Raw genomic sequence first — 21085 nt, 5'->3', positions numbered from 1 at the left:
TTTATTTTTCTGACGTGATTAGTAACAGTTTTGGCGAGCCACAGACAGATTATGTCGTCCCGCGGATCAGAAAAAAACACGTTCCAACAAAGCTGTGAGGCTGCAGACGTCTAATCCACATGTGTCACTGGTTTTCCTGTCAGTGTTTTTTTTTTTTGTTTTTTTTTTTCTGGCACAAAAAGATGGCGTCCCTCGTTCTCAGTCCCGCCTACAAAAGCTCAGATCAGCTCGGAAACAGGAGATGTGGGTGGCGCTTCAGAGACAGAGAAGCACTTAAACATCAAAACAAACTGAAAAGACTGACGACAGATTAAAGAGCAGGAAACATGGGAGGAAATATAAGAGCTGCAGTTTCGTACGTGGAGCTCTGCAGGGTTCATATGCAGGAGGGGCGTTTAACATGTGATCTGTTGTTTTTAAGACAGCCTGTGGAGCTAATCATCATTAATAGGAGATCGCAATCGATTTCAGTTTTCAAAGTGGGAATAGATCTTCTCGTCTGCGCTGACCTCCGTCACATGAAACCCTGATATCGGCTGTGTCACGTCACGTCACCCAGCTGTTGTACATTATTCTCTGTGGTTGTATTTAAAGAAAGAAAGAGAAGTAGTGTGGTTTCACTACAGCATAGTTTGGTTTGCAGTCACGTGACACAGTAGTGGATGCAGCCGTGATTCATTTCAACATCAGAGCTGAATCTAAACACACACACATCAGTCTTTCCCTGATTAATTAACTTTCATTTCAACCTTTTGCCTTTCGCTGTGACGGATGTTTTGCAGCAGATGACGGAACGTGTCAGCACACACACACACACACACAGAGAGCCGCTCAGTGAAGGCAGGACTGTGGTTTCAGTTTGAGAGTTAAATCTGGTGCATTTCAGGTCAACGGTTGCAAAATAATGTCTAGTCACTGCAGAACTGCAACTGCAGTTTTTCTCCTCCCTTGTGTGTCTTGAGACGGATCGCCTGTTGTTTGTCATACAGCAGTTAATCACTGATAGGAAACAATTATCTTATTACCTAATTTTTGCGTCTAATTACCTCATTTACTGGAAGCATCGACAATAATCATTTCAGGCTCTTCTTTTCTTATTTGCTTTCTTTCAGCCTGTTTTGTGAATATGTTTAATACATCCAGTCCTCAGGGTGTAAATACCAGTTTGCTATGATTGTTTACAAGCTATTAGAACTGTTATATATGTGCACACATACGTGCACAGTTCTGAAGAACTCATGAATAAAGATAATCAACATTTCTTTATGTCGTATCTCCGGAAATGAATGGAGGCATTTTATAAAGGCGTTTGGTGCTGTGTGTCAGTTTGCAGTTTCTTTACCACTGATATATTTAAGTGCATGTGTGTGACAACGCACGCACGCACACACACACCACGCACACACGCAGACTAAATGATTAAGTTGTTGTCAAAACTTTTGTTTTAGATTCTCATCAATGTCTCTGTTGATTTAACTTTCAGGGTCGCCATGTCAAAACAGGCCAGCTCGCTGCCATCAAGGTCATGGACGTCACAGGAGTAAGTAACACACACACACACACACACACACACACACACACACACACACACACACACACACACACACACACACACACACACACATACACCTTGGGACTGAGTGTATCTGAGCGTGCCTGGCTTCAGGGCACTTGAGCAGCAGCAGTTTGTCCTCAGTAGACTCTGCTGGAGGGGCTTTCTTCTTCTTTATCTGATTTGCTGCAGGATTCAATTCTACATTTCACTGAGCACACAATTTGCTTATTAGCATTGTGTTGTGTGTGTGTCTGTGTGTGTGTGTGTGTGTGTGTGTGTGTGTGTGTCAGGATGAGGAGGAGGAGATTAAAGCAGAGATCAACATGTTAAAGAAGTACAGCCACCACAGGAACATCGCAACCTACTATGGAGCCTTCGTCAAGAAGAACCCTCCTGGAATGGATGACCAGCTGTGGGTGCGTACATCTCGGAGCTCAGAGATTTATGACCAACAGTCAGACTAACTCTACACCGGGGTCAGCTGGGTCTCTTTAGCCCCCTGGTGTTTAAAGCACAGGATTATATTTATCTATGAAGCCATTCTACGTTCCCAGGACTCGTATTTAACGACTGTTCCCAAATCATAATCCTTATCTTAATTTCTGTTCAAATTACAATAATGAGTCCTATAATATCTGGATGTACGGTGGCCAGGAAGCATGAACATTGTGTGTGTGTGTGTGTGTGTGTGTGTGCGTGTGCGTGTGCGTGTGCATGTGCGTGCACAGCTGGTGATGGAGTTCTGTGGAGCCGGATCGGTGACAGACCTGATCAAAAACACCAAAGGGAACACTCTGAAGGAGGAGTGGATCGCCTACGTCTGCAGGGAGATCCTCAGGGTGAGGACGGAAACTGAAATAAATTAAATATTATTATTTCATTTTTTATATATATATTTTATATATATATATTTAGATTGGTTTGGTTGCTGTGTTAGCGATCTTATGTATTAGGTATTTATTTTTTGTATTTTATTTTTATGTGCTGTTAAATTTTTTAAATCTTTTTGTTTGAAACTGAGTCTCATAGAAAACTTTAAATTGATCATGAAAAAAAAAAGAATATAAAAAATGTATTAGATTAATATAGTTTTACAACTTTACAACAATAAGAAAACCCAGGATTTCTCCCTGAGGAACACCCAAATTTTACCCTTTATATTTCAGGTAGTTTTGCATTTATTTCTTTAGTTTTCTTTCAATGACACATCTGCTGTTATTACCATATACCATGGAGGAATATTCTTTCTGTTATATTAGCCCTTTATTTTAGCAATTAGATATCCACTATATTATACAATATACATCTTGATATTAGGTTTATATGTAGGAACGTTTTTGAGGGATAATTGGCAATAAATATTTAACAGTAACACTCATACTCCTGGGGGTTTCCTTTATTTTAAAGCTAATACTCTTTACTCGTTATTTGTGGTAATCAAATACTGAAGGAGTTGCGTGATGGTTATTTTTTTTATGTATAATTAACTATAGACAGTATTTTTATGACTTTTTTAATCCTAATTTTACCGGTGATGTATTACAGGGTATTTTCTTCTGATTAAAGGAGGATAACAAACCTTTCCTTTATACATTTTTCTCTCTGTCTTCAGGGTCTGACCCATCTCCACCAGCACAAGGTCATCCACAGGGACATCAAAGGCCAGAACGTGCTGCTGACAGAGAACGCAGAGGTTAAACTAGGTCAGTCACACACACACACACACACACACACACACACACACACACACACACACACACACACACACACACACACACACACACACAGAGAGCCGCTCAGTGAAGGCAGGACTGTGGTTTCAGTTTGAGAGTTAAATCTGGTGCATTTCAGGTCAACGGTTGCAAAATAATGTCTAGTCACTGCAGAACTGCAACTGCAGTTTTTCTCCTCCCTTGTGTGTCTTGAGACGGATCGCCTGTTGTTTGTCATACAGCAGTTAATCACTGATAGGAAACAATTATCTTATTACCTAATTTTTGCGTCTAATTACCTCATTTACTGGAAGCATCGACAATAATCATTTCAGGCTCTTCTTTTCTTATTTGCTTTCTTTCAGCCTGTTTTGTGAATATGTTTAATACATCCAGTCCTCAGGGTGTAAATACCAGTTTGCTATGATTGTTTACAAGCTATTAGAACTGTTATATATGTGCACACATACGTGCACAGTTCTGAAGAACTCATGAATAAAGATAATCAACATTTCTTTATGTCGTATCTCCGGAAATGAATGGAGGCATTTTATAAAGGCGTTTGGTGCTGTGTGTCAGTTTGCAGTTTCTTTACCACTGATATATTTAAGTGCATGTGTGTGACAACGCACGCACGCACACACACACCACGCACACACGCAGACTAAATGATTAAGTTGTTGTCAAAACTTTTGTTTTAGATTCTCATCAATGTCTCTGTTGATTTAACTTTCAGGGTCGCCATGTCAAAACAGGCCAGCTCGCTGCCATCAAGGTCATGGACGTCACAGGAGTAAGTAACACACACACACACACACACACACACACACACACACACACACACACACACACACACACACACACACACACACACACACACACACACACACACATACACCTTGGGACTGAGTGTATCTGAGCGTGCCTGGCTTCAGGGCACTTGAGCAGCAGCAGTTTGTCCTCAGTAGACTCTGCTGGAGGGGCTTTCTTCTTCTTTATCTGATTTGCTGCAGGATTCAATTCTACATTTCACTGAGCACACAATTTGCTTATTAGCATTGTGTTGTGTGTGTGTGTGTGTGTGTGTCTGTGTGTGTGTGTCTGTGTGTGTGTGTCAGGATGAGGAGGAGGAGATTAAAGCAGAGATCAACATGTTAAAGAAGTACAGCCACCACAGGAACATCGCAACCTACTATGGAGCCTTCGTCAAGAAGAACCCTCCTGGAATGGATGACCAGCTGTGGGTGCGTACATCTCGGAGCTCAGAGATTTATGACCAACAGTCAGACTAACTCTACACCGGGGTCAGCTGGGTCTCTTTAGCCCCCCTGGTGTTTAAAGCACAGGATTATATTTATCTATGAAGCCATTCTACGTTCCCAGGACTCGTATTTAACGACTGTTCCCAAATCATAATCCTTATCTTAATTTCTGTTCAAATTACAATAATGAGTCCTATAATATCTGGATGTACGGTGGCCAGGAAGCATGAACATTGTGTGTGTGTGTGTGTGTGTGTGTGTGCGTGTGCGTGTGCGTGTGCATGTGCGTGCACAGCTGGTGATGGAGTTCTGTGGAGCCGGATCGGTGACAGACCTGATCAAAAACACCAAAGGGAACACTCTGAAGGAGGAGTGGATCGCCTACGTCTGCAGGGAGATCCTCAGGGTGAGGACGGAAACTGAAATAAATTAAATATTATTATTTCATTTTTTATATATATATTTATATATATATATTTAGATTGGTTTGGTTGCTGTGTTAGCGATCTTATGTATTAGGTATTTATTTTTTGTATTTTATTTTTATGTGCTGTTAAATTTTTTAAATCTTTTTGTTTGAAACTGAGTCTCATAGAAAACTTTAAATTGATCATGAAAAAAAAAAGAATATAAAAAATGTATTAGATTAATATAGTTTTACAACTTTACAACAATAAGAAAACCCAGGATTTCTCCCTGAGGAACACCCAAATTTTACCCTTTATATTTCAGGTAGTTTTGCATTTATTTCTTTAGTTTTCTTTCAATGACACATCTGCTGTTATTACCATATACCATGGAGGAATATTCTTTCTGTTATATTAGCCCTTTATTTTAGCAATTAGATATCCACTATATTATACAATATACATCTTGATATTAGGTTTATATGTAGGAACAATGAGGGATAATTGGCAATAAATATTTAACAGTAACACTCATACTCCTGGGGGTTTCCTTTATTTTAAAGCTAATACTCTTTACTCGTTATTTGTGGTAATCAAATACAACTGAAGGAGTTGCATGATGGTTATTTTTTTTTATGTATAATTAACTATAGACAGTATTTTTATGACTTTTTTAATCCTAATTTTACCGGTGATGTATTACAGGGTATTTTCTTCTGATTAAAGGAGGATAACAAACCTTTCCTTTATACATTTTTCTCTCTGTCTTCAGGGTCTGACCCATCTCCACCAGCACAAGGTCATCCACAGGGACATCAAAGGCCAGAACGTGCTGCTGACAGAGAACGCAGAGGTTAAACTAGGTCAGTCACACACACACACACACACACACACACACACACACACACACACACAACACACACACACACACACACACACACACACAGTGAATCTTATGAGTTATGAGAATATAGTCGGATTACATCAATATATTAATTCTGTGTTTGGTGTTCGTGCAGTCGACTTTGGAGTGAGCGCTCAGCTGGATCGTACAGTGGGACGGAGGAACACATTTATCGGGACGCCTTATTGGATGGCCCCGGAGGTCATCGCCTGTGATGAGAACCCCGACGCCACATACGACTTCAAGGTAGACCTCACGTGTGTGTGTTTGAATGAAATGCAGAGGAAAACCAACTAATTTACCATCTTTGAAAGTGTTTATTTGTCTTAAGATAGTTTGAATTCTAGTGTTTTTATTATGTATTATACTTTATGCTGACAGCTTTCATTTTGGTTTGAAATGAACCTTAAACTTATGTACATGTAAAACTGCAGAACCAAAACAATGAGCTAAAAGAGGCTAAAAGCTGCAGAGAGCTAAAGATTAAATGTTGATTAATGTTGAATGTTTTTGCAGATGTAGGATGTTTGTATTTTATACGTCAAGATGGCGCTGGCATGAGACATTCGGGAGACGTTGGATTTTTGGTTACTCAACAACACAACTGAAAACCGACAGAATGTCAACGTCAGCCGTCATTGGTCCTGACATCACCTGCAGGGAGCTCTTTGTTATTCTACACGCCACGGAGAGAAATCTAAACATTTGCACTGATTTGTTAAAGAAAAGTTTTTTGTGGTTTTTCTTTGATTGCCTTCGTCGAGCTCCCAAAGTTCAGTTTTTCTCATCAATCACAGTCAAAGTGTTTGTAGCTGTAACAAGTAAAACCAGCTGACCTTTAAAAAAAAAATCTCTGAAAGGTCTCAGGGATCATATCTGGTGGGTTTTTTTTTTTTTGGAGACATTTAATATGTGGTCGGCGCCACACGACTGCACAAACCCGTGTGAAGTCTCCTCGCAGAAAACGAGTGAAAAACCCTGAACGTGCTGCGTTCAGAGCCGCTCCTGCAGTCGGCGCCGTGTGACGGATGTGCAGTAATGGGGACAGGATGAGTCCCCGTGGAGGATGAGCGCTGCTCTGCTAAGACACCATTAACTCCCACCCTCTGGGGCTTTACGTGTCAAGAAAAACCCCCTCGCTTCATCTCACAACATTAACGTCAACTTTAAATAGTTTGTTGGCTAAAATACGCAGATGAATCGTATTTAAAAACAGAAGCAGAGAGATGATGTTGATAAAATGTAAAAGAATGAAGCCAGAAATCTACAGCAGCAGGGACAGATGGGTAATTTCTGTGTCTGTATTTTTATCCTTTAACACGTACACTGACCAGTGGACCGGTCTCCCAAAAACATGACGTGTCGAGTCGGTAACACCTTTGAGGATGTGAAAGTTTTCAGTGTCTCTCTCTCTCTCTCTCTCTCTCTCTCTCTCTCTCTCTCTCTCTCTCTCTCTCTCTCTCTCTCTCTCTCTCTCTCTCTCTCTCTCTCTCTCTCTCTCTCTCTCTCTCTCTCTCTCTCTCTCTCTCTGCAGAGTGATCTGTGGTCGCTCGGTATCACAGCTATAGAGATGGCGGAGGGAGCACCACGTAAGTGTGAAACATCAGACTGTTAGACTGTTGTCAGCCGACACCGAGTGCAGTTTATCTTCAAGTTAAAACTCTTTGTCTGATTTGTTTTCTTCCTTTTCTGACTCTCACTTTCCCCTTTCTCTCGTGTTTCCTTTCCCCTCGTCTCCTCGCTTCCTTTCCTCTCCTCTTGTCTTGTTTCCTTCCCCTCTGCTCTCCTTTCTTCTTGTCTAATCTCCTCTTGTTCCTTTTCTTTCCTCTCCTTTTCTCTTGTCTCCTTGCTTCCTTTCCTCTCCTCTTGTTTTGTCTTGTTTCCCTTTCCCTCTTCCTCTTCCTCTCATTTCCTCTCCTCTGCCGTCCTTTTGTGTCCTTTCCTTTCCTATCCTCTCATTTCCTGCCCTCTTGTTTTGTTTCCTTTCTTTTCGTTTTCTTCACTTTCTCCTCTCCTCTCCTTTTCTTTCCTATCTTTCCCTCTTGTCTCCTCGCTTCCTTTCCTCCCCTCCTGTCTTGTACCTTCTCCTCTCCTGTTTCTTCTCATCTCCTCTTGTCTCCTCTCCTCTCTCCTGTTTCCTTTCTTCTCTTCTCCTCTCCTCTTATCGCCTCTCTTCTATTTTTTCCTTTCGTTTCACTTCATCCTCCCCTCTTCTTTCCTCTCTCGCCTCCTCAGCTCTGTGTGACATGCATCCGATGCGAGCGCTCTTCCTCATCCCCAGAAATCCTGCCCCCAGACTCAAGTCTAAGAAGTGGTGAGTCACTTAGTGCAGAGACGCTCGGTCCAACAGCCTCTGACACTGAGGGAGTAACTTCTCCTCTGCACCTGCTCAGTTCTGCCGTTCTCTGGTTATTTTCCAGTGTCAGTATCAGGTTATTGTTGCCTCCTCTGGCCCTTTGTGATTGTGGTGTGTTCACGTGCGCTGTGGTAAACCGATTACTTTTCCACATTCAGCTGTAATCTGATTCCAAACACAATCTAAACCCATTTTTTGCGTGACGGTGCAGTTTTAAAGGATTATGAGCAACCTGGTTTAAAATTGGAAAACTGATTTTTCTCACATGAGGACCTTAAACTGGATTTATAAAGGATTTTTTTAAGTTTGAATGTTGTGCATGAAAATCTCAGAGAGAGAGAAAAAAAAAACCTCAAAACCTGTTTTGCATATTTTACGTGAACTAACTAATACACAGTATGTGTTCAGATTTGTTTTGTTTGTTGTAATTAATTAAAAACGTGAATACAAAATCAGCTTTTAAAAATTACTTATTTTCATTTCATTTTCTTTATTTACAATGACTTTAAAACATTATTTTATGTACTGTTCATTTTTCAGTTTTCTTAGTGTGCTCTAATATGTATAACGTATATTGTTCTTAGCATTGTAATTTAATGTTTAATTCATGAAGTTAAAATATTTTTGTACTTTTATCTTCCTTTGAAAATTAAATCCTTTGCCTTTTAATAGACGCCTTATAAAGAAATGCTGCAGATCTTTTAATATCTTTGCACAACACTTTAAATTTATGTTATTTTAATAGTTTTTCTCTGAAAGTTACTTCAGTGAAACAGCTTTTCAGCCTGGTACCAAATTACTATAAAATAATCAAATCAATGTACAGTGGTGGAAAGTATCTAAGTATCTACTCAAGTACTTAAGTACAATTCTGAGGTACTTGTACTTGAGTATTTTCATTTTTGCTACTTTACACTCCACCACGTTTTAAAGGCTTTATCACATATATCTAACAGTGATCAGTGTATAAATTATGATTATTATTATTATTATTATTATAGATTGAATATGCTGCACACCTACACAGGTGTTCACGTCACCGATAATTAATAAATGTTAAACTTGAAGCTTGTTCTGATACAGAACAGGAGAGACCCTGAAGTCCTTGTTTTAAAAGAGAATAAGTCATGAATATGATAAAAAGAAATCATCTTTCGGGACCGTGGTGGCTCCATAATTTAACACTCTGGAAAGCGCCTTTCTGCATCAGGACACGAGTTCTTTTACTTTGGATAATTTACATTTTGCTGGTGATTTTCTAGTAGGATTTTGAATGCAGGGCCTTTTAAAGAGCATCTTTTAAATTTGGCTGTTGGTACTTTTACTTAATTACAGGGTCTGAGTACGTCCTCCACCTCTGGTCTTGTATTTAACGTGTGTGTTTCCAGGTCGAAGAAGTTCCAGTCTTTCATCGAGAGCTGTCTGGTGAAGAGTCACAGCCAGCGGCCGAGCACCGAGCAGCTCCTCAAGCACCCGTTCATCAGGGACCTTCCCAACGAGCGGCAGGTCCGCATCCAGCTGAAGGACCACATCGACCGCACCAAGAAGAGGAGGGGGGAGAGGGGTGAGGAAGCACGAGGGGTCAGCTGTTATATAAAGAAAGAACATCAGCATGTAAACGCATGAACCTGGAGAACCTGTGTGTTTGTTTCCTCCAGATGAGACGGAGTACGAGTACAGTGGGAGTGAGGAAGAGGACGAAGAAAGGGACATTGGCGAGCCCAGGTACAACTGCTGCTACCTGTAGTACTGCTACTGCTACTACTAGGTTTAATTCTGCCGCTAACTCTCCTCTGATTGGCTCTCCCGCAGCTCCATCATTAACATTCCCGGGGAGTCCACTCTGAGGCGGGACTTCCTGCGTCTCCAGCTGGCCAATAAGGAGCGGTCGGAGCTGATCCGGCGCCAGCAGCTGGAGCAGCAGCAGAACGAGGAGCACAAGCGCCAACTGCTGGCCGAGAGGCAGAAACGTATCGAGGAGCAGAAGGAGCAGCGGCGTCGGCTGGAGGAGGTCTGTGACTGATAGACAGATATACATTTAAACGTGTGGAGGTGTTATTCACAGGTAGGCGGGGGATTTCAAAAGCCGCCCTGTCATCCCTGATGCTTAGAGAGGAAACTGTAGAACATAATGATACAGAATTTCCACCTGGTTTTCAAACCTGCACCGCGCTCGTGCTGCGATGGAGCACGGTGGAGGTGTTTTTCCACATGACACATGCCTGCTAAAAGGTGTTTACCTTGATGACATGTCATAGATTTTGAAATTTACACAAACTGTTGCAAGATGCCGCAGCTCTTCATCTAAAGAGCTCTTCCCTGCAATATTTAAAACCTCCAATAATAATGTGCATATCCTGCTGTAGACCAGCGGGTGAACCTCTGTGACTAAGGCTGCAGCTTCACAGTAAAAGTCACCCGGCGGTTTTTTGGTGGAAAAGCAGCAGCTGTGAAAGCAAAGCAAAGGACAGTGGGATCAGAGCGCGGTGGTAGATGAGGTAAAATCTCTTCAAAATGAAAGCCACACAGACAAAACTACTGAAATCCAAATGTCAGGTTGGGTGAGCGGAGATGATCAATGTTCAACTGTGCGAACGCGAGAATCCCTCAGGAGCCGGTTCATGAAACTGATTTGCAAACGGCTGCAGTATCTCGTCTCTAATCGCAGATTAATTTGCAAGTCCCACAGGAATCGCACTGTATTCATGCATAGGTTAACTAGCACGCTGTTTATTTACAACGCTATGTGCAATGTGTCAAAATTAATGCCAGAGAAAATGAACTCAAGGGCTGCAATGCACAAGTTGTTATTCACACCCTGTGTACTTTCTGTGAACCCGGAGGACTGAAGCGCCACATCGGGGCCATAAAAACAGAACTAAACACAAGGACACTCAAGGATTCTACTACATCGTTAATGTCAAGATGACAATTTCTTTTACAGACGCCTGTAAAAGAGTTAACTTAAACCTGTGAAGCACACTGTCGCTGTTTTAGCCTGTGCAGCAAAACCTGCCACACCTGTGATGTCAGCACCTCGGCTCATTCAGATATTAGGGAAACACACCTGATGTGATCTAACACACACACACACAGACACACACACACAGACACAAAGAGTTGATGTGTGAAATCTCCTTCACCTGCAGCAACAGCGTCGGGAGCGAGAGATGAGGAAGCAGCAGGAGCGAGAGCAGAGGAGGAGGTACGAAGAGATGGAGCAGCTCCGTCGAGAGGAGGAGAGGAGGCACGCGGAGAGAGAACAGGTAAGAAAACACCTGACTGGAAGACGTTACATCACAGGTGCCGTCATCCGGAGGGGCGTGGCCTCTCAACTCAAAATCCCGCTGCTCAGCTGGCTGATACGACCTCTGGTTTTTTCGCCATTTCCTCTTTTTCTCTTCGCATGACGCAGAATAAGAAACTCTGTCAGTTCAGTACACCGCACATAAATCTGAGGTTAGTGAGATTATCAACAGGTTAGTTTAGTTTGTGACGTTTTCCACACAAAGAAATACCGCGTTGAGAAGCACGAGACTTCCTTTAAAACTTTGGTAACTGTAGTTTTATCAGTGGATCGTGTTGGAAGCAAAATGTTATTACAAGTCTGAAGAGAGAAATGGAGAGAGAATCTCAGAAGCACCACATATTAAATATTACAGTGCAGGGGAGACTGGAGGCTTTAATTAGTCATGTGAGGACTTGCAGTAATAGTTAACTTTTCCTGCAGTGTAACACTTTTACTTTGAGATATAAATTTCCACCTCTTGCACAACTGATTTCATGGTGATCTTTAACATCCTTCCTCCACTAATAAGCAAGTCCTCCTGTTCCACTAATTACAGCCCCCTGCTGTTTCTCTCTTTATCTCTCCTCGTCTATTTCTGACTAAATCCCTACTTTCACACCTCTTCAATAAATCTACTTTTGTCTGTCCTCCTCTTTCATTCCTCTTTTCCTCCTATTTCCTGCTCTGCTGATGTCACTGGTTGCCTGGGCTCCGATTTGCTTCTCGCCTGCCTCGGTGGTCTTTGATTGGCTGCGTCTCTCTCTGGCCCTGGGTGCTGATTGGTTAGGAGTATATCCGTAGACAGCTGGAGGAGGAGCAGAGGCAGCTGGAGATCCTGCAGCAGCAGCTCCTGCAGGAGCAGGCCTTACTGCTGGTAACAACACACACAGACACACATTAACCAACGGTACCGGAGCCTGCTCTTCATGTGTGGTTTAACTAATCCAGGCTGAAATCAGGATAAAATAATCCTGTGTATTCTCATCCAGCTCATTTGATTATTTGAAGGAGAGTTTGAATGTCACGTTTCATACTTGAGGAAGTTATCCTGAATAACAGTGCGCTCTTATTTTGAAATAAAGACAAAATGAGATGAAACCATGATCAGTGATCGTATGATTGGCTGAGTGCTGATCATGTGACTGAAGTTACATGAGGAAGGTGTGTTGCTCTACATTGTGGTCAGACTGTGAGTGTTGTCTGGTCTTTCTAACAGTAACTCACATTTATTACTAACCATTATTTTTGCAGTATATTTTATGATTTCACAACAAGATGTTTGTCCTCCTCTAAAATTATGTCAAAACTTTGATTATTAAAGGAAGAAAAACAAACCTTTTGTTAACTGTCAGTAAGATGCACTTTAACCGATCTGGGTTTAAAGATTTGTTGCTATGACAACATGTCCAGACTCAATTTAAATCACATTCAAAAACAAAATTATCAACTCCATGATTAAAGAACTTCCCAACCAACATTGCCAAAGATTTCCATGACAACAGCTCAAAAGTTGGTGACCATGGAAGCAGCAATGGGTACAAGACACCGATTTCATGTCACTCCGTTTGTTGTTTACTTAACGGAATCGTGACTCGGCGAAGGCGGTCAATACCCGGATCGATGCTGAGCCGAGACGGAGCCGCACATCAGCTTACTGAAGTTAACAAACATCTAATCAATCAGCACACACAGCGATGGGCGTGTCGGTCGATGTCTGACGGTCCTGAAATCACATCTCATTCAGCTTCGTTTGTTCACGGCGATGCTGTCGGCCTTTTCTCGATGACGTCAAAGCAGATGGCGAAGAAAGAGCACCCCCCACCCCCCCTGAAATAATCACCACAGTCCAGGACACACACACACACACACACACACACACTATCGGCTGCTGCAGACTTTCACACACAGCTCAGATAAATGCCAGAGCTCAAGGTGTGAGAAACAAAGAGAGCACAGTTTCAAACTGAGACTCGAGTCTGACCAGTCGTTTCAAAATGAAAACGCTTTATAAATATGAACGAATTCTGGCTCCGTGAAATAATATATGATGAAAGAAACATATATATATATATTGACACTTCCTGTCAGAGCCGGGTCTGGAAAGCCTTTCCTCCGCATGTTTCCTGCAGTAACTGACTCTGTTATGGCTGCATCAATTTATTTTTCATGTAAAAGCACTAATGCGTGAGTCAGTGAATCAGTGCAGTAGGTCACCTTGGAAAAGCTGTTAGCCCTCATGACACGACGAGCACTTCATCAGTCTGGTGTTTTAGTGTCTAATGATGCTCCAACATGAATTATCTCTGAGCTTGAGATTTAATGCTGATTTGTATTTTTTTTTGTTTTGTGTGAAACTTCTCGACTGTGTCTCAATTTTGGCTTTTCAGAAAACTGTTTATGTCATAAATCTACATCATAATGTTTTCTTTTCCAGGATAGATGTAGACCTTTTTAAAAGAAGATATCTTCCTCCATAAACAGGACCTTAATTAGTGTTATATCAGCAATAATACATGAGGTGGAGCCTTGATAAATGTGCTGTAAATAATGGACAAGATGGAGGCAAAGAGCTGCATTACAGCTGTAATCTTTCCCTCAGAGGGAAACAAACTGCACGTTCATTTTGAAGCTTATCAGCCAGTATTTGGAACAAGTAGATCAGTTGATGTTAGATTCAGATGAAATATAATTCCAGCTCTTAAAATGTGCTTCACTCTCATGGCCAGTAGCTAAAGCTGGATCAGTCCTCAAACCCCCCGGAGGGGGGGGGGGACTGAAAATCCTGTGGTTTACTGTCGGTTCTTGGTCATTTTTCCATCTGCAAAAACAAAATATCAAGAGTCTGATTCTGCATTGTTACGTAATCCTGACGTCCTGTTGATACAACACAGCTCGCTTGTGGGGAAAAGGGAAGCAGCATGAACCAGATGTGATTTGTTAAGCAAATTTATTTGGCGGGGGGGGGGGGGGGGGTATGAAAATCTACTTCAATATGAGCTAAAGTCCAAGTTTTATTTTGGTTGTTCTGTGTGTCTCAAGACCAACAGTATAAGAAATACCATGTAAAGTTTGGTGTAAACAAAACACACTCGGAGCTGAAAGTGGGAGTTTAAACCCAACAGTAAATTTTTAGTGCCTCATCGTGACCGTTTGTGCGCTGAGTTCATCGTCCTTGTTTGTCTTTTTTTATTATCTCCCCACCGTCTCATCCTCCCTCCGCTCTGTGTTTGACGTCCGCAGGAGTACAAGAGGAAGCAGATCGAGGAGCAGCGGCAGGCCGAGCGGCTGCAGAGGCAGCTGCAGCAGGAGCGAGCGTACCTGGTGTCGCTGCAGCAGCAGCAGCAGCAGGAGCCGCCGCGGCCGCCGCAGGACAAGAAGCAGCTGTACCACTACAAAGACCAGGCGCCAGGCAGCAACGACAAACCCGCCTGGGCCAAAGAGGTAGACCACACGGCCTGAGACAAACAAACACACACAAAGGAGAAAACAAGTGAAGAAATCTGAACATAACAAACGTAAACGAGTGAAAAGTGAGAGGAGACATTGATGTTTAAAGGCCGGTGAAGAAATGAGACGGCTTTTCTCACAGGTTTAGAGGCAGGTGCAGGTGAGCCTTTGTAAACAGCACACAGGTTTGCATGTGGGAACAAGAGGACACCCACTGAGGCACAAAGCAGCTTGTAGCTAACAACACACACAGACACACAAGCACAGGTGTTCAGCCGCAACGACAAAGCTGAGTCGGCTGTTAAAGTGGGAGCTTTACATTCATGAGAACACAAACGCACCGCGGTGAACCCGAGTTAGAGGCTGATGCGAGTCAGCGAGGAGGTTAACGTGTGTCATTGTTTGTTTGTGTCTGTCTTCTACCTTTGCAGGTGTCACCCGACCTCTGGAGTCTGATGCAGACAGGAGTCTGCCTCATCTCTCATTCCTTTCTTTTTCTTTTCTTCTTCAGGTGCAACAACAGGAGAATATTTTATATGTGCTGCTTCTGTCAGGTGAAGAGTTTCAGTCCAGAACTCATATTTACCTTTTAAAAAAAAAAAAAAAACAAGAGAAGAAGAGAGAAGAGAGTGTGATCCAACGCCTCTGGCTCATGAGACCTGACACCGACCATTTTGGACTGAAACTCTTTTACATGTAGTTTCTGTTGGCGTAAACAAATCCTCTCGTAGCCATGGCTTCTGTTCCATCATGGAAGTTTAAATTGGTCTCTAGGCTGTAAAAGTAGAAATGCTTCAGTTTCTACAACGTAACGTGCTGCAAGAAAGAGTAAACATGATCAGATACGAGCTATGGCGATTTGAATTCATGTTTTTAACCATCGAGATGGTTCAAATCACAGAAATATACTTCATCACGACCCAAACGAATCTGTTTAATTCAGACCTCAGAAACACTCAGCTGACATGTGAACTTCCAGTATGGCTGCCAGAGGTTTGCGTTACCTGAAGGAAACGCCTTGTTTTTGTGCGTCCTGCACGTTGTTGTGTCTCATGTGAACACTGACCTTGCTCCTCCAGGTGATGCGTCGAGCTCAGAGCAACTCGCCCCGCATCCCTCCCAAGAAACACCACTCCTTCAGGGAGACGCGAGACGTCAACCTCGACAACCTGCTCTTACTCCCCGGTTACAGACCCCGCCCCCGCCCCCCCTCCTACCCCGCCCACGTCAGTCCCTCCAGGGATCACCTGCGCACGCCTCGAATCCGTGTCACCTGTGTCCCCGAACGCGTCCGTGACTCCTCCCAGCCAGTGATGCGCCGGCAGAGCCCCGACTCCAGGGGCCACACCCCCTACAGCAGGGGCCGGAGCCCCGGCCGCCGGGTCAGTCGGAGGATGAACAGACTCCTCGTTCTTTCCCTCGTTTGTCTCTCACCCTGCGGCCTGACTCACTAACCCTGGCTGCTGCAATGATTTCTCTTTAATCTCTTTAAACTGTTTTATTTCTCTAACCAGGAGAACTCACCCACATTAACTCACGGCTGCCGGCACAAACGATGACACGACCTCCTCTTCTTTAATTTACTCATCTCCTCTCATCTCTCCATTCCTCACTGGGGTTTTAGATTCACGCTGTTTCCTCCAATCTTGAATCAGTTTACATAAATGTGTAGACAACATTGCTGATATTTGATATTAATCTTAAATTAAATATTTGGAGACGTATGTCATCTGTTGCTTTTATTTTAGAAGATCCATTTGAGGCGTTTTTGCATTTAAGTTCAATTTAACTGTCCAGAAACGGAAATCCAGGTGCAAAAATTACACAAGCATCATGCGAACAGCATCGTCTCATCCTTGTCTTGCCTTCCTCTCCACAGCTTCTAATCTTCCTCTTTAACCTTCACTTTCCATTTTGCAGGTGACTGACTGCGGCTGGGTGCTGCACATTTGTGGGACTGTCCTCGTCTTCTACTGCAGTGGCTCTCAATCTGTCGGTTCTATTTCCATTGTTATAATATAAGCTAAACAATAACAAGTCACTTCCGGTTAAGAACATAGAGGAATAAAAGGTGAAGGCGAGGTGTGTGAGATGCAGGTAGGCAGCACCTTGATCCAAACAGGTTGAGAGCTGCTGTTGTTATTGCATGTTGTGGTGTGATGGGATCAAATGTCTAACAGGAACTAACTTCACAAACTCAAACTAACATCAGATTTCCTCTTTTAGGTTTAATCTTCACTTTATCTTAAATTCCAGGTTGTTTTTCTTTCTTTTTTCTTAACAAACATGATATTCACTTGTATGTGTCTTAGCCAGGCTGTTGAAGGTGTGTTACCTTTTAACTTTAAACCTTTTTAGGCTGGTTTAAAATCCCCACACGCTGTGATGCATGTAGCCTGAGTAAAGTCACACCAGTGTGTGTTATTCTACAGAAGACGTGAGAGCAGAAAGAGCAGGTCAACGCTCCACATTTGAACCCTGACAGTTTTCTTATCACCGTAAATCAAGGCCGCTTAAAAGCACACGCTAACATGTGAACACACACACACACACACACACACACACACACACACACACACACACACACACACACACACACACATGTAGGGCAGATCTCCAGGCCTGCCCTCTGGTGGCAGCTGGTGGACTGATGTAGGGCAGCTGCAGCTATATCAGTCTCTCTCCCTGTGGACACCTCGCATGGAGACACACACACACACACACACACACACACACATGCAGGCATAGAAACACACACTCTGTGCAGATAGGTCTACCCTCATCTCAGCCTCCCAGGATTTCCCTTCAAGCTTCAGACGAGGGAATATTTCCATCGCACACAGACAGAATGTTCCTCGCTAAAAACAGACGACCACCGTTTAAAAAAACGTAACCTTCCTCCAAAGTGACTGTAGGCATGAAAGTAGAGCCCCTGAGAGACTGCAGGTGAAGCTGAAAAACACTGGTAAACACTGTTAAAGCTGTAAAATCTGCTGCTTTTGTAAAGTAATGACTGTGTGAACTCTCCACTCATCAGCTTTAACGCCTGTAATCACGGCGGCTTTTATTACACTGGAGCCTCTTCACTTCTGTCAGCGGCAGCACTTCAATTAAAATCTTCTTAGTTTAATCTCTTATGTCTGATTTTAAAAACCATAAAAATATTTAGTGATATTTGTCTCTCAATATTTAAAAAATAAAATGATTATTTTTACTGGTTGATTTTTACATAATTTCTTCATTTCTCAAAGAATAATGTAATTTTATATTTTTTCAGTTATTTTTATCTCTTGATTCCAGCAACTCATCATTTATCTTTAATGTTATTGGATCTTCAATTAGATTAGATTTGACTTGCCTGTAGATGAGTTGCATCTTTAATTAATTGCAAAAGTTAATTGGAATAAATTAATTGGAGGTCTGTTTAACGGTATCGGTGCCAAATTACAGTTTGTTTGAAAGAATAAACAGCTGATTCTCACTCTGTCTTCCGCAGGGAGCTGATAGACGTCAGAGCAGATCATTGATCAGATGTTTAGATCTCTCATGCAGAAGAAAAGAATCATTTCTATAGATTTAAACTTCTACAGCAGCAAGTAAAGTTTAAAAATCAGGACACAGGAAACAGATTTAATCAAACTCATTCATGAAAGTTTATAACATGGAAACACTCTGCACTGCATGCTGAGTGACTGTGGTCTGATATGTGTGTGTGTGTGTGTGTGTGTGTGTGTGTGTGTGTCAGGTGGAGGAGCATTATAAGATGAACAGACAGACTTCTCCTGCGTTGCAGCATAAAGTCTCCAACCGGATCTCGGACCCGTCGCTGCCGCCGCGCTCCGAGTCCTTCAGCAGCGGAGGCATCCAGCAGGCCCGGACCCCGCCCATGCACCGCTCCGTCGAACCACAGGTGTGTGTCCAGGTTTTTATGTGTGTGTGTGTGTGTGACAGAAACTTGCCTCTCTCTCAGGGTGCAGTCACACTCAAGCTTTGGTTTGAGTGACGGTTGAGGTGAGTTTGTTTTTGACCAGGGGAGAAAAAGTTACTGAGTTCAACCTGGATTATTGTCAAGAGAAAGAAACACAAAGAGGAACTCTGGACTAGGACAGACCTGGAAGCTTTGTCCGTCTCTCTGCTGCAGGTCAGACTCTGGATGATTTGTCTTTTGGTGCTGAAAGCTCTGGTTCTTTCAACCGTGACACCCTTGAGTTAGCAGACAGGGACGGTGGTTTCCGTTTAGCTAAATTAATAAATGAACAATCGTTTGTCTCATTCTGATCTTGTAAGCTGAATATGTTTGATTCAGCTGGTCAGATGACACAAGCGGTTTGAAGACGTCACCTTCGGCATCGACTAAACAAATAATCACTAAAATAATTGACATTGGAAACGATCAGGAAACTGTTTTCTACGTGCAAGTTGTGATGTGGAAGCTGATTTCATTTCCTCTCACGTGACTCTGCGGGACGCTCATCGTGTTTCTGCAGTTAGAGACTGACAGACGTTTGATGAAACTGAAGCTGCCTCCATTTAACATAAGATGAGAGATTCCTCGATTAGTCTCACAGTGGGGACGTTTTCAGTATTACATCAGCAAAGTGACACAACAAAGAACGACAAAATGACAATGTGGAGGGTCCTGCAGAGAACATGAGGTGCTGTGACCGAGGGAAGAGTCACGTCTGTTTTCTTTGCAGGAAGTTAAAGCCGTTTCTCGATGGGCGTTGTTGTTCCTCGTCACCGGTTCAGCTTCGTGGACAGAGCGAGCGTCTCCCGTGGTGATCTGTTTGCAGGCGATGTGTTTCTGTTGTCTTCACTGCGTCTGAAGGTGAAAGTTTCTTCCCCGAGAGAAGGAGTCCAAGTGTCTTGAGAGCGTCTGTAGCGAGGGTCAGGGTGTAGTCATACCAGACAGCTGTGGTTAACATGGAGCTCCGTTTGAAGGTGAAGCTTTTGATTGAGACGTTTCCTGCAGGAGAAGCTGCTTTATGGTTGTTTCCTTTTGTAAATTGAGATTTTATTAAATTGAAACTCAGAAACTCGGACGTGTGTTCTCAGGGTTGTCAGTGGAAACCTCGTCCTCGTCACAGGGACGAACTAAATGAACTGACGGAGGAAGCACTTAGGGCTTTTGAACATGAATGGTGTGAACGCACCCTGAGGAATGTGTTTCTTACCTTTACCTTTTTTCTCACCTCATCTCACCACCACCACCCCCCCCTTCTCTGCCTCCTCCTCATCACCCCTCCTGACTTGCATCCTGATCACACTGTGCAAATCCTGATCCTGCTCTGCCTCCTCTACCCTGCCTGTTTTCTGCTCGTGTGCGTGCGTGCGTGCACGTGTGTCCAGATGGCCCACCTGGTGCAGGTGAAGAGTCACGGGCTGTCAGGCTCCCAGTCTCTGTATGACCCCCATGGCGTGTCCTCCTCCTCGGCGTCGCCCTCCCCCTCCCGGCCTCCCATGCCCCGGCAGAACTCCGACCCCACCTCCGACACCCCTCCTCCCCCGCCCCTCTCCCGCCTGGCGCCCCCCCTCGACAAGCTGGACCGCAGCTCCTGGCTGCGGCAGGACGACGACATGCCCCCCAAGGTCTCTGCATGCCACCACCCGTGTGTTGTTGTCCGAGTGTGTGTTTGTGTGTGTTTGTGAGATCTTTGCTTTTTCCTGAATTCTGTTGTTGTGATGTGAGTGTGTGTCTGCGCAGGTTTTAGTGTCTGTTCAGTTTCTGGGTGTTTTGGAAGTTTTTGTGTTTTTAGAAATGAAGATGTTCTGTCGTCTGATGCTGTTGATGTTAATCTCAAACGACCAACTGTAAAAAAGTTAAAGAAACTTTAATACTGGACAAAAGGCTGACACACATCTGCATCCTCTGACCCATAACTCCAACTATCTATTTATAAAAGGTTCTCTTTCTCTAAAGTTTTAATCTATATTTATACGTGGAAAATGCTTCACAGATGTTTGGAGTTCAGCTCAAAGTGTTTAGATCAAAGGAGGCAAATTTTTCACCCGGATTTAGTTGCCAAAAAATAACACAATACCTGAACACACCTTGGCCTCGTTTTACACCACCTAGTGCAGATTGACACGTGTGCATGTTCACCCACATCTTTGAAGATTTCCTTTTGCAACACGCCTAAAGTATTTGATTTG

General features: G+C 43.1%; 1 protein-coding gene across 11 annotated transcripts in view; it reads left to right on the top strand.

The window, feature by feature from the left end:
- Positions 1-21085, top strand: part of tnikb (TRAF2 and NCK interacting kinase b) — a 53818-nt gene that overhangs the window by 12744 nt on the left and 19989 nt on the right. For 3 of the 11 annotated variants that reach the window (XM_056364937.1, XM_056364940.1, XM_056364936.1), the window contains exons 1-16: positions 3993-4060; positions 4386-4511; positions 4825-4935; positions 5709-5799; positions 5956-6086; positions 7375-7429; positions 8076-8154; positions 9585-9760; positions 9855-9921; positions 10009-10207; positions 11346-11462; positions 12273-12359; positions 14726-14926; positions 16012-16314; positions 18678-18842; positions 20282-20521. In XM_056364937.1, the coding sequence (XP_056220912.1) occupies positions 4046-4060; positions 4386-4511; positions 4825-4935; positions 5709-5799; positions 5956-6086; positions 7375-7429; positions 8076-8154; positions 9585-9760; positions 9855-9921; positions 10009-10207; positions 11346-11462; positions 12273-12359; positions 14726-14926; positions 16012-16314; positions 18678-18842; positions 20282-20521 (2163 nt within the window). In that variant the 5' untranslated portion in view covers positions 3993-4045. Of the gene's footprint in view, positions 1-1483; positions 1541-1845; positions 1972-2283; positions 2395-3167; positions 3259-3992; positions 4061-4385; positions 4512-4824; positions 4936-5708; positions 5800-5955; positions 6087-7374; positions 7430-8075; positions 8155-9584; positions 9761-9854; positions 9922-10008; positions 10208-11345; positions 11463-12272; positions 12360-14725; positions 14927-16011; positions 16315-18677; positions 18843-20281; positions 20522-21085 lie in introns of those variants that run through there. The other 8 variants (XM_056364947.1, XM_056364938.1, XM_056364943.1 and 5 more) reach the window with 8 other exon arrangements.

This window comes from Seriola aureovittata, chromosome 20, assembly GCF_021018895.1.
Source record: "Seriola aureovittata isolate HTS-2021-v1 ecotype China chromosome 20, ASM2101889v1, whole genome shotgun sequence".
Classification (NCBI taxonomy): domain Eukaryota; kingdom Metazoa; phylum Chordata; class Actinopteri; order Carangiformes; family Carangidae; genus Seriola; species Seriola aureovittata.
Note: the sequence above shows the minus strand (reverse complement) of the source record. Positions and strands in the feature narration are given on the sequence as shown.